The 14,387-nt window shown below is 34.7% G+C and overlaps 1 protein-coding gene across 3 annotated transcripts in view; it reads right to left on the bottom strand.

Moving 5' to 3' along the window:
• Positions 1–14,387, bottom strand: part of PPARG (peroxisome proliferator activated receptor gamma) — a 62,430-nt gene that overhangs the window by 24,393 nt on the left and 23,650 nt on the right. For all 3 annotated transcript variants that reach the window (XM_069769788.1, XM_069769786.1, XM_069769789.1), the window contains exons 2-4: positions 3,998–4,225; positions 1,984–2,153; positions 36–174 (exon numbers count right to left, since the gene is read on the bottom strand). In XM_069769788.1, coding sequence (XP_069625889.1) covers positions 36–174; positions 1,984–2,153; positions 3,998–4,217 — 529 coding nt within the window. In that variant the 5' untranslated portion in view covers positions 4,218–4,225. The remainder of the gene's footprint in view (positions 1–35; positions 175–1,983; positions 2,154–3,997; positions 4,226–14,387) is intronic.

Here is a 14,387-nt window from a genome sequence, read left to right as displayed (position 1 = left end):
AATGTTATCATTTTAAATATGCTATGTACACTTACCATTATGTGACATTCCAACGGCAAGGCATTTCTGAAATCTGCAGTATTGGCATTTATTTCTGCTTTTCTTATGGATGCGGCAATTAAGATCACACCTGTCATATATTAGCTTTAATCTTATTGTTCTTCGAAAAAAGCCCTGGGGTAAACATAAAAGCATGTAAAAGGATGCCAGAAACTGCCAGTGTCATCATCTCACTTCTCTATACATACAAAGTGCCTTTCTGTGTACACGCTGAACGTAACTTTGTTTTAGACAGATTTCCTAAGGAAGCAAGGCTCATGTGATCATACTGTCTGCTTATCAGTGTGCTCCTGTTCTGATCGTATTAGACATTTTCAACCTAGTTTGGTAGAGGGGTGAAAATCTCAAATAGCTGGGGAAGCTTATGGGAATCAATGGTGTTTAAAGGACACTAGGGACATAAGTTGAGAGCTCTACAGACATGCTGAGCATGAAGAACACTATGCCAAAGGAAGCAAAGCTTCGTTTGTTCCACTGCTCATGGGTCAATTTCCTGTAAAGTGAACATGACATTTTCAAAATTTAAAGTTCAATACCAATGTAGAAATTTTTTTATAAATCACAACAAACCAAAAATTCTGCCAACAGCAGTTTGATCTCAAGTAAATAAAAAAGATTATCAGTTATCTGGGTTTTTTTAAGTTTTCTTTCCCAGCTAAGTATTTTTTATTCTATTTCGAATATTTATTTTCCTTTTTGAGCGCGAGTACTTAAAGAGAATTTATATTCTTTTATCTATTCTATTTCTTTGGTTTTGCACAGTGCTGAATTAATTTTGCAATATTTATTTCTGGGTTCTATTTTCTAGGTTGTTTTATTTTCTATTTTATCTCCATTGTTTGGATATTACAAGTTTGCAAAGTACATTGGCACATGAAAAATCCAAAAACTTGGTGCTGAACTCACAGAAATTATCACACAGAAGTCTTATGATATCTTATAAAGAGAGAAAGCATTATGGAAATTCACAATTCTGTCTTTTTACAGTTTAAAGATGCTTTCTCAGATCACTCATAATCTATTAATAAAGTTTATCCAAATTTATTATCATTTGTTCCTTGTAAAAATTAATTTTTCCTCACAGAGAATAATAACAATAAAAGCATAATGCCAGTTCTTATTTGTATAAGTCACTGTAATTTAAGTAATCAACAGCATACTTATTGCTTTATGTGTGTTCCTAATTCAGTGCTACAAAATTTATTTAAGCTCTGGATTGGGTCTTTCCTATTAGTTGTTTTCCTCAAGATATTGAAAATAGAGAAGATGGGAATTTCCTATTAAACTCTGTAATATTTTTCTTTGAACTCAATGAATTATTATTAATTTCTTTCTCTGACATTTCTGTTCTAATTCTTGAGGATGGTCAACTTTTACACCATTCATTTATCCTTTATATGTTATAAACACTAAATATCATTGATATTAAAAAAAAAGCTGGTGGAGTTCTAAAGCAGAAAGCCACATTCTTTAATACTATTAGACTTTTCTGTAGTCACCTAGAAATGTGTAAATTGGGTAAAGAAATTCTAATAAATCAGAAAAACAGATTGTGAATTTTAAATTGCTCAGAATATTGAACTTTGGAGTTGGGCATGAGCCTACTTTTGCTGCGTTCTATGAATTCAGATTCTGCAAGTGACCTCCAAGAGAGCAGGAATGAAATATAACTGCATAACTGAAAAGTAAAAGAAATGCACAAAAAATGCAAATAGGTCAGTAAAAAAATAGAAAAAGCAAATTGTATTTAAAAAACCTCCCACTTATTAAGTCATAAAGTATATGCAGTACATGTGGAAGAATTTACTTAAAGACCTAAAACTTTTTTTTAAAAAGCACAGATCTCTGATTTTACCAAGTGATTATTCAGATGAAAATAGTATCACATTTTACTTCAGAAAAAATACATTTGTGACAACTTACCTTACAACCCTCACATGCATGCACACCATAATGAAATCCAGAGGCCTTGTCCCCACACACACGGCATTCAATAGCCATAAGGGAGTTGGAAGACTCCTCATGAGGTTTATTGTACAACTGAACTTTTTCTGAAAAATAGGGTGGGGAAGGAGGCTCCATTTTGATTGCACCTGTGTATAGAGAAGATTTAAATGATAAACTCAAAGTATAATTAAATATGTAGAAGATGAAGCAAGGAACAATCAGAAGCAATCACAGTAAACATAGCCAGATTCATAGGTCTGCTTCATAATACAAAACGAGTAGTAAACAAAGGATGTAAAGGGATGTAAGCTGCAAGCCGCTATTTCACAGGCAGTGTATAGGCTGGAAAACCTTGAAGTGGCAGATTCTGATGTAGAAAGTGTATTACAGATTCAGTTTTCAGCTTTGTAGTGTGGAATGATTTGAAGATAGGAATATTAAAAATTTACATATGGAGACCTCATACTTGAAAGACTGTACTTTTCCCAGTACCTAATCTGGTTGTATTACTTTAAGGTGTTCAGAACTACTGCAGGGAGATGGACTGGAGTTTCTAATCTAGTCTAAAAAAAATATTTAAGTATCTAATAGACCTATACATTGAATAATATATTATTGTGAAATATATATATATAAGAGAATATGATATTGGATATTTAAAGAAATTTAGCTCTCTCCTGGGGAACACTGTCCAACATTGGATGCAGTTTAGAGATATATTTTCTCTTCTGAAAGTTTCTAATTAAGAGAGCAATTTGTAATATTGAACAAGCTCAAACAACCAAATATGATATCTTTAAATCAATCATTACTGGTCATAGAAGAAAGCAGTGATATTTGACACTATAACATTATACCAGATCACATCTCAGGAGTGTTGTAACAGACATAGTATTACAACAAGATGAATGTTTTTCTTTTCCAAACTGGCTACACTATACAAACTAGAAAGTTTTCTTTCCTATATAAACTAGGAAGAAAAAAGAAAAGTAGAAAACTATCTAAGTAAAGACGAAGAGGATTTATCCTACTTAAACTCTATTGCACTCTCTAGGTTGTTATTAAAGTGTAATGGACATTTCTAATTAAACAAAAGAAAAAACAAATTATTAGCTGGCAAGATGTCTTGGTACACAAGAGGTACACAGCACCTGCTTCGCTGTACAACCAAAATTAAATTTTCCTAGCAAGAATTCCCTGAAAGAATTCCTGTACAGATTCCTACAAACAAAAGTGATTTCAGATCTAAGCAGGCTAAGCAGACCTTTAGAAAAGTTCCAGGCACAGCAACCTCACATTCCTACTTTGAGCAGGAATGCAGTAACACCCTATTTAAGAATAGGTCACTTCCTTTCTTAAAAAGAGAGTTTCGTGTAATGTTTTTTACTGTAACTGGCAAAAGAACAGCATTTTTCATAGTATATAAATAATACTAGCCCATGAAGCTCCAAGGTTATCCCTGCATTAGGAACACTGATGAAAGTTATACCAACGTTGTGACTCGGATGTAGCCAATATTTCTACTCCATCAATTTCTTGGGCCGTTTGGAATTTAAAAGCTGCACATATTAATAATTAATATGCTATGTATGCTGGGGCATTTTTTAACATCCAGGATATTTATTCTGCATTGTGTGCATAGACCTTCAAAGGTCAATTTACACACAAGGTACATGAATAGGAGACTGGAGGTTTCAGAAACGAATGGTGGGGTTCATGTGTCTAATAAAAAGCATTTAATGTCATTTTAGATACTTTATGATACCTTGTCTAATCTCCAACTACTGCTCTGGAAAGGTGAAGGTCTGCTATATGTATTCTATCTTTTCTGTCTGCCCTGCAAGAATATCTTGTGGGCATCTCTGATGATACAGGATACCAGCATTTAGGCATCTGAATACTTCTAAATTCTTTTGCTGATAGTACACTTTCCAGAGAATGAAGCAAATATGAACATGAAGAAAATATTAAAAAAAAATTAAAAGCATACTTTGGCAGTCTTGGAGCTTGATATCATATTTATAATCAATGCTTGTCTGATCAGTTCTTGCAAGAGGAATATCTTCATAGTGTGGTGAAGAAATGCTTGAAAAATCAACGGTGGTAAACGGCTTTATGTCAAAGGAATGTGTATGATCATCCATTGCAGACAGATCCACTGGACTAATTCCAAAATTAAAGGGCCAAAACGGCATTTCTGTGTCAACCATTGTAATCCCTGAAAACAACAACAAAAAAGAAAATGACATTTTAAAAGAAGCTTGTTATCTCTGCAACAAGTTCAGGCCCGAGCTGGGGTCCAATTGTCTCATGTCCAAAGGGTTGAGATGCAAACTCACAATCAGGTGTAAGTTTTAGGGGAATGTTTAGGCCCCATCTATCATTTGGCTTGAGTTTATCACCATATAATGCATTAGGCTGTATAGTAACATTGCATGGCTAACACTAGGCAGTTAACCCAGCTTTGAGGTTCTTCTTAGGAACGCTCTGATGTCTCATGTCATAAAAGCAAATGAGATTTGCTGGCATTCAGGGCTCAGGCTAACCTTAGAATGGAATGGCTGTCATAGGTATGCTACTAGAATGAACTGATCTGGTCTGTATTTCAAAAGGCAGCAGAGACAACTAACGGGCTTACAGAACAACGGTTAGATGAATAATTGACAAAAATTTATATGGGAAAAATAACCATCTAAATAATTATGAATGGCCAGATGAAATACAATTGCATTTTAATAGTATATTTTATAAAACATTTATGTGCTTTGGCAAGCATGCAAATAATTTTAAAAACCCCCCAAAGCCCAATGATGCAAAATTAAAGCGGCATAACTGGAAAAAAAATTTTCACTTTTTTTTTTTTTTTAACAGCTAGATAACACTGACTTTAATTGCATCTCTCAATAGCATGCATATGAATAGAATCAGAAGTCTTCCACAATTAAGTTTTCAGTTTTGCAAATTTTAATCATCATTCTTCCTAAGTGCCTGAAAATCTTAAGGTTTTTTTATATTAAGAAAAAACCAAAAGTAGTTGGTATTGAATGGTGGTGTTTTTTCCTCCAAATAACCAGAAATATCTGAAATCTTTAGTCATTCAAGTATGTCAAAAGTTTTATCCCAGAGTCTTAAACCCAAGGCTCAAGGAAATTTTATTTATGACTTTCCAAATTCCATAGGTATTTATGCAAAAGTCTTCAGCAAATTGAATGAATTTAGATTGACATATAAAATGTTTTTCTGAGTCCTCTTCTGACAATTAGCTGAACCAAAATCCTTGATTTAGACATATTTCTACTATGAAAAAGTTTGCAAGTAACAGCAAGTGTAAAGCACCTACTGTTTTATAACTAGGGTCTGTCTTTAATTTTCCATGGTTTATAAAAAGACCACTCTAATCTAAAAATAGAATAGATGTTATGGAACTAATATAACTTGGTCACTTTGGCTGTTTAATTTGGACTTCAGACCCAATCAAGTAAGCAGCCTTTAACTTCTAGATAAGAGGAACTTTGATTTGATCTACTTTGAATCAAAACTACTCTGTCACACTGCCAAAACTGCTGTGGCAAAATGAATATAATGGAACAGATCTGCTCCATAATTTTGAGATCATCCTTTGTTTTGACAGGCCTACAGGTAAGTAAAACAGTGATTGTCCTCCCCATCAACGATGTTGAAGTGCTAAGTCTAGAAATGGTTACAGTTCTCTTAATCTTTCCTCAGGAAAGTCACCATCATTCTTCTACCTTTTAGGACTCGCAGCACAACCTTTTAGTTCTTCCACCTTGAACACTGACAAGGAAAGGTTGTAAGATATCCTTCTTGTTCTTAAATTTCAAATAAGAAATTCTCACTGCAGTGGGAACAAAAGAGATGCTACTGTATCCCATGCTGCACAACATACATGTTGCCCCTAGCAGACAAAAGGGAAACTTATAGCTTCTTCATACTGCCACTCCTCTTACTACATGACTGATAAAGTAGAATCATGTAAAGCACACAGTGTTTACGGGTCAACTGTGGGCAAGGTTAGCCTAATGGTCAGTCAGCCGTCTATCTTCCCAAAGGCTTCAGCCATGGGATGGGTGTACAGTTACATGTTATCCTTAATAAGATCTGCCTATGAGTAAACAATAACATTTCTAACTGCCACAAGTGAAAATTATCTGGTGAAAGTACATTCTAGGTTGTCAGAGTACCTTGGTGTTATATAGTAGCTTCCAAATAGTCAATTTTTCTCTAAGCATGAAGTGCAAATCCCTGGCCACCAACACTAGGAACTGTCTTCCTTGAACAGATTTCCAAATAAAGCAATAAAATAGAATAAACTCCTTCTTAAGTGTTCACTTTTGTAATTAACCAGACACATCTTTAAAAAAATAAAATAAAATCAACAGACATCTAAAATTTAAACATTGGCTTATATTCCTTTGAGCAAGTGACATTGAGACTCATGTCCACTTTGTATCCGGGTGGCTGCCTCAGGGGTGAAGAAGAAGGATGCCTACAGGCATGGTCCCAGTTATAGCCCAAGTTATGGACTGTGGAGTCTGCAGGACCCCATATGCGCAGGTGCACCCATGAGGTTACTGTGTGGCCAAGAAACAACTGCAGGCAACCATGTCATCAGAAGGCAGGAGGACTCAAGCTGACAGCTGCCCTTGCACAGACACTTCCCCTGCCACTGCACAAGCAGCTGAAGAGGCTTGAGTACATGGTTAGAGGGAAGTGCAAGCTTAAGTCACTCACTGAATAGAAAGATACTTAATCACGTGTCACTGATCTCAATTTTTGTATTACACACAAAGCAGATGTTAAAATGAGTTTTCCAGCATCATCCGTAAAAACTCTATAAAAACATTCTCAGAATCTGGAGGCATTATCACTTTGTATTTTCAGTTTAAGACTTCAGTTTGCAAACCTCTGTGAGCTAAACAGCAAGTTAAAGCTAGTCTATATTTCACTTTGTAATACAGTGAATGACTGTGATGTTTTGGAGAATTTGATTATGTATAATGTGATTAATTCTTTGAAACTCCTGAATCATTGTAACACGGTGTGTGCATGAAATTCACTATGTACGGATACGCTACAGCTTAGAAAGACTCAGATAAGCATGTAAGTCCAGAGGTCTGGCTTGCTAGGCACAAACTCCAAAAGCCAAGAGGGTATAGTAATTCCTTAGCAGGAATTTTCTGTTTTCACAGTCAGCACAGCTAACTTGTTTCAGCAAAGTCTACCAATAATGCCAGAGCAGTATCATTGTAAAAGTATTTCTAGCCTAGAACTATGATGTTTTAGATTTTTGTTAAGTTTTAGAACAAGCAAAATAAATATAAAAAAACCCCCATAATCTGTTATTTTAACAATCACTAATATGAAGGACTGCGTTTCATGCATGCTGTTTTTTCCTTATTAATTGTTCTGGATTTTTTTTTTTGTGCATCTGTTCTCATCACACATATTCTGTATGCTGGGAATAGAGGAAATAAAAATGCCAAGATTACACTGAAGAGAAAACCAGGGAATTGTGGGTGCACCTATCAGCTACTATGGGTCACAAAGTAATTCCATTTTATGCTACTCATATTTCTGCTCTAAGGTAATAAAATCTGGAATAAGCAGCCATTTACAATTCTTTGAGCAAAGGCCTATAAACTCCACCCCTTCCAGAGTTTAAGATCCCATGACTAGTAATATCAGTTCTTCTGATCTTCAGGCAACTAAAAAGGCTTTGCTCAATCATCCCACTACAAAAAATGTCTACTTCTAGTTTTGAAAAATCGTTATGTTGTCTATATTACAATTTCATCTAAGATGTCCACAAAGGTACCTAAGCAACGATACTATACATTTACACATACACCAACAGAAGACCTGAAGTTTTCTGTTAAAATAAAGGCTCTGGCATTATAGCATTTCTATGTACAACAAAATAGCTAGGCATCAATGATCCCACATTGATATTATTCATAAACATTTCTGAATTATGAGAATTTTCAGGTTTGCTCACGTTTTGGATATAAAAATCAAAGCATTTCATTACAGTTTTAAAGTTTGAATCTTCATATATGACTGCTAAGTCTGAGTCAAATTATGGATAACCTGTTCGATTTAATAAAATTTGCTATTACACTGGAAACAAAATGAATTTTACTGTTCAGTTTTAATCTACATTATAAATACTAGAATGGAGAAAACCTTTTATGTGCTAGTTTTATTCTTGCATTATTGAAAACTAAAATGTGAAAACTGTTCCTATGTTTAATAGTTTACAAATATTTCTATTTTGCCTGTAAGTTTACTTGATTTCTGCTGTGTATTTTGTCTTTTTTCCTCCCTGTAAAAGATGAATGCCAACATTTCCCTCTGCAAAAAAAATATTTAATTGCAGTCTTCTCATGTTTTTTTTTTAAAAGACACAAACAAAACACCAGAACATCCAAAGCACAAGTCCAATCAACAGATTACTCCGGGATTCTTTCATAAAACTCACACATGTTCATATCAGATCCAGGTAATAAAAACATAACTAACATTGGCTAGAAAGATTTTCATGTGCAAAAATCATTCTCAGCCAGCAAAAGACTATGGAGAATAGTAGCAGAGATGTTATTCACATACAGTCAGAAGAATACGCTTTAACATTTAATCATCAAAAAGACCGGAAGTGAAAGAGAGAATGCTGGTGAGATAACATTAAACATTGAGATATGAAACTAGTTGTTATTACTCCTTTTACTTGCAGTTTATCTCATGTAGCCAACTGCTAACTATTAGCTACAAGAAAGTAAAAGAAGGCACATGAACTCATCTGGTACACGTCTGTATTAACTGTCAGCTGTAGTGACAGTTTACAGTAGTTAATCTGGTGCTGATTGTGAGAACTATCATAATCATTAAGTTACTCCACTCAGTAGCAATTGCAAATTGAATTGATTTCCAATTCCAAAGAGAGTTATTCAGTGCATTTTTTATATTTGGAAAACATAAAACAGAACATAAGAGATTACCATGGTATGAAAAACATCTTGGATCACAAGCTACTCTTTACCATAAACACTACCTGTGCTCAGTTAACCTGAAAGGCCTGTTGCACTACATTCTAGACACGCTCTTTCCAGACAAAACTACCAAAATATGACCCTAGAGGTATTTAATGAAGCAACCAGAACATCCTAACCTCATACGAGTTACAGAAAATCAGAAGAAAAAAAAACAGTTAAAGCCTCTCAGCTTTGAAACATTACTAAAATCAAGGCAATGGTATAATTATACTACATGGACTGGTATAAATATGCACAAATAAATACATGATGTAAATATTGGTTTTGTTGGCATTTTTTTTCATTAAAACATATTTCATGGAATAGTTTGAATTTCATCTTGTGTACAAATGCGTCAGAGTTTGTCAAGTAAACTCACATGCAAGTGCTGCAGAACTTAATGGGACTTTTGCCAATTGATTTAATTAAAGCAGGCTCAGACCATCTCTGAAATAATGTCATATATAAGTTGGTTAAGATTACAAAGCCCTTCCTAGCTTTGAAGACAAATTTAGAGATGGTGAACGGTCAGCTTGATTTCCCCATATATTTAATGTATTTATCTAATTAAGAGGAACAATAAAATGTTTTACATGTGCCTTGCAAAAATACATCTACCCTAAATGACAGCACCACATCCACTGAATTAAAGACCTTCATTGACCTTTTAGAAGAGAATGCTGCAAAAAGACTATAAGAAGAGAAAGGACAGTCTTGTGATAAAACAATTGCATTCCCCTTTCAATAACTCAGTTGTTTCATTGCCTCTGACACAGAAATTCTATGTGGCAATGGACAAGTAGTTCAAGCCAACATTTTCATCAGTGCTGTTTTCAGGTCCTAAATGTGAGGCATAGGGTCTGGTGATACGTTGTGTTCAGAAAGTGATTAATTGATGTCTCTGGAAGGTGGAGATGGTCACCAATTCTAGTAAGAATTGGAAAAATGGTATCAATTTTTCCTATTCATTGTTCTTCTGGTTATTTAGAGAAAATTGCATCATCTTACTGCATTTACTTTTTCCTGGAGAAAAAAAAGATGCTACTATTTAGACTTTTGTCTCAGTTCTCCACTTGTCCAATGAAAGAATATTATCTACTTCCCCCCCCCCTTCTCTGTGTTATCATTAAAATGGCAATCTTCTTCAGCAGGGATGGTATTACTCTACACATTTTTAATATTCCTGATTATGTCCAAGTAGAACAAAGCTTTAAGCTTAGTTTAAGCCTTTAGGAGATACCTTCTTCAGTCATGAAAGTGATATATTTTTCATTCATAGTATCTGTCATTGTAACGGACTTTATCTAATAGACAATATTTGCATAAAATAAAGGTAATTTGGTTTTGGATAAACCAAAGTATGTGAATTTTTTCTATATTTCAAGCAATGACTCAAAGCTCTTGGACATAGTCCATTTGATACATTAAAATAACTGCTCTGTGGTCTGCAGGTTCTTAAATCTGACAACCACTCCATAACATAGGACTGTACTACTTTGTGTTCTGTTGCTGCAGAGTCAGCAGAGGGAGCACAACATAACTAAAAAAAAAACCTCTTTCCAAGAACTCTGCTGACACAATCAGTGATGCTCTTAAACAAACAAACAAACAAGTACATAAAAAGAGCCTTGTTGGCTGATATGCCCAATTCAGTGCTTGACAAAATCAGTAAGCTTCAAACTGCAGCAAGAAAAAAAACGTAACAGCAAAAAGCTATAAAGACTTGCTTTAAAAATTCCATTACAGAATTTTGTTTTGTTATGTTTGCATTACCAAGAAGCAGAGATAAAAAGGATTTTTTCTTTTTATCTGTGCACATATTCAAAACATTGGTATAATTCAGGGCAGAAATTGTTTCATTTATGTGATGATGTGTGCACTGAACAGCAATATATTGGTAGGACTTAAAACAGTTATCCAAAGCAGTCTTTTTTCAAGCAAACTACACATTAGAAACCACTGTGTGGGAAAAGGACCCAAGCTTACTTAGGCATCTGATAGAATAAGTATTGACAATTTTTTTTTATTGTCAATTCAAATGGTTTTTGAAAACTCAGTACTGCCTTTCAGCATTCCTACCCTAGGCCTGTGTATTGTAGCAGGAACAAAAGTACTTCTGCATGCACCTTGGAGGCAAGCACACTCTTGCTTCTACCACTGTCTCAGTAGACCTGTTATTTTTCTTTTCAAGTGTGAATTTATCAAAAATATTTACAGGAATGAAAATTGAGCTTACTGTAGAACAAAACTTTTATGGATTTGTTTCAGTTAGAGAACTCTAAACTAAAACTCTCTGCCCCACTTAATTTACCTGCAAAACCAAAGAAAATACTTAGTGTCCTCTAGCAAATGTTGAATGTCAAAATCAGCTCCATGATAAGAAATGAGTTAGTGAAGAAGTAAGTTCATAGCTGATTTGGTGCACTTTGAACATCAACACTCCAAGCACAAGATCAAGACAATAGATGACATTTTCTTCTCTGTTCCTCAGATCCAGCCCCCAAGCCATCTAAACATGGCCCAAAAATAAACACATCCATTAGGAAAGATACCTGACAATACCAAAAACATGCAACATAGACAATATACTTTTGAAAGAATGGGAATAAACATTCCATGTAAAAACAAGCCTAGTGGCTCTAGACAAAATGGTTTTGTTACATCTTTAAGCAGAGGAGGAGGGATGTATCACCACTGCGGCAGGGTGCAGCCAACAAGCACACCTCAAGGGTTAATCATTGAGTGGGAGGGGTATGAGCTTATGAAAGTCTCCTTTACAGTCTGCTGTACTAACCTGCAGAACCAGCACAGGACTAAAATTCTGATAGCAAAAAGAAAAGCAATAAGCTGGGGCTGAGTGGAATGTTAAGGGTGTGACAACAAACCAGATACTCCCAGGAACGTCTTGAAACACTGCCACCAGATGCAAGTTTCTGTCACATCTCCACAATGAAACCATGGAGGAGTGTTGAAGACTGGATGGCTTAAGAACCAGGCTGAGAAATCCAAGTGGTGCACTGTGCAAGGGCCGCAGAGAACAGTGTCACCGAGATCCTTCAAAAAGCCAAATAAAAAGTAAGGGAGGAGTCAACCCATTCATCCTCTCAGCAAGGTTGCACAGTAAAACATCAGAAGAAACTTGAGAAATGGTGTAAATCCAAACACTTGAAAAGGCCAAAGGCAAGCAACTCATAAATCAGTAGGAAATGTATTTTATTCCTATAATTGAATTATAACTACAAGCTGTGATCACTAAAAGCACAGTCCATAAAATTTACTACAATGTTTAGGAGGTAGCTGCTAATAGAAAGAAGAAAAAAAAGCCCATTCAGAGAATAATAGAGCTGTTTAATTTAAAATATATTTTCTATTCTGTGCCTATGGAATTCACACAAAATGGTAAATGGCCTGGGTTCTTATTTGAAATAGCAGCATTTTATACCCTTGCACCAACATAAACCATTGTAAATATAAATACAAATGAGAAACAAGCTCAAAAATGCCACAGGCTACTCAGATATACTACAAATTCTACCATCTTATTTTAATTATTTAACATAGGTTTTGTTGCATTCTGATACTGGATAGACATCGATGAAACTTTAAGTTATTTCAGGATATAAAAGAAATTGATTGCAAAGCTGTGCTCAAATAAGAGCTTAAATAGAAATTGAGAATAGTGGGCAATGGAAGATAGCTGTATAACAAAAACTGATTTATATATCTGACAAACTTCATAGACAGATAAAGAGCTCAGATTTAAGATGGACAGCACTTCCAAATCATGTGGAACATAACTACAAAATTCTGGAAGTGACACGGTGTTGGGCTCCCGGTGGTAAAAGACTGACTACAATAGAAATGAGAGTGTTCTTCTACTGTCACAAGACTAACAGAACACTGAGCTGTACAGACAATTTCTGCTCTGTTAACTCAGATTCAAAGTTTGTGGGAAAGGACCCTCAAATTGTTCAAATTGTTCTTAGAAATACTTGAGCAGAAAAACTGCACAGTTTTCTAGTTACAGGCAGCTGCAGACCATGCTTTGTGAGGTGCCATGTATTGAAACTAGAATTAATCCTGATGAAAGACTTATTTTCTAATGCTTTTTGTTCAAAAAGTCTTAAAAACACCTCCAACTCTTCAAAATAGAAATTATTGTTATTTCATTCCACTGAACAACAACAAAAAAAACCCAACCACCCCCAAAAGCATAAAAATCTGAAAAATAACATATTGCTGATTGCTAATACAAAAATCAGAATAAACGTCTACAGAATTCTAATGGGCAAAGATCATATATTGGTATTTACAATATGCCCACTTGCCTTAGTAGAGCTCAAATCTGGATCATTTTGGTTTTGAGTGATTTGAGGAAACCAGAAACAAACAACTTGTCTCTAACTTGCACTGGCAATATTGTAAAACTGTCTCATGATATAAAATGTAGGCGTTACTCTCTATGAATCATTGTGATTTAAAAAAGGATACTGATAGATAGGCAATGAATCACAATCAGTTTTGTAATCAGAAAAAGCTGGCTTCTTAAGAAAGACCTTTGCCCCCTTTGGCAAAGCATAACAACTAAATGTGCCAAGCTACTAAGGAGTACGCCTTCTCTTGTCATGTAAGTGGCCTCATAAGACTGAGGGAAGTAATTGACTTTAAAATATATTAAAAAATGCTGTGTTGTATACAAGATAGCAAAGCTTTATCAACTAAAAAGTCACAACACAATTGACAAGAGTCTTAACATTCTCATAACTGTGCTTGGCTCCAAGACTCAATGTGCCTTTTATAACTGGCATGTATTTATACCAGGCAGACTTCCTATTACTCAGGTCTAGTGAAAGTTTTACTAACTACAGGAAATTAATATAATTCAAAAATTTCATATTTGTGCAGCTTAACCTACACTATTTTTAAAAAATTATTATTCTTTTTTTTGCCACTGACTCAATATGAGAGAACAATCTGCTTCCAGATTCTTTGAAACTGGATTCTTGCTGTGCTAAATAAGGTGACTAAGACAGTGTTCCAGAAACCTTTCCATATATCCCAAAGATGTACAATAAGATAATACAAATTTTAATTAATTTAAACATAAAATGTCATATCATATAATGGATATATGCTCTTTTTATTAACAGTAACAAAACCAGAAATTACCAAGGAGTTAAGAAACCTTTTCATTCTCTAAGTTTTCAGTCAGATTTATAAGTTCAATGCATGCCTTTAAAAGTAATTTAAGAGAAAATTCCACACTCAGAAGTTCATATGCAGAACAGTGACTGTGCTCTCAGATGTCAAACTTAGATCGAAGTCAATAGA

This window comes from Haliaeetus albicilla, chromosome 24 (genome assembly GCF_947461875.1).
Source record: "Haliaeetus albicilla chromosome 24, bHalAlb1.1, whole genome shotgun sequence".
In the NCBI taxonomy this organism is placed as follows: domain Eukaryota; kingdom Metazoa; phylum Chordata; class Aves; order Accipitriformes; family Accipitridae; genus Haliaeetus; species Haliaeetus albicilla.
Note: the sequence above shows the minus strand (reverse complement) of the source record. Positions and strands in the feature narration are given on the sequence as shown.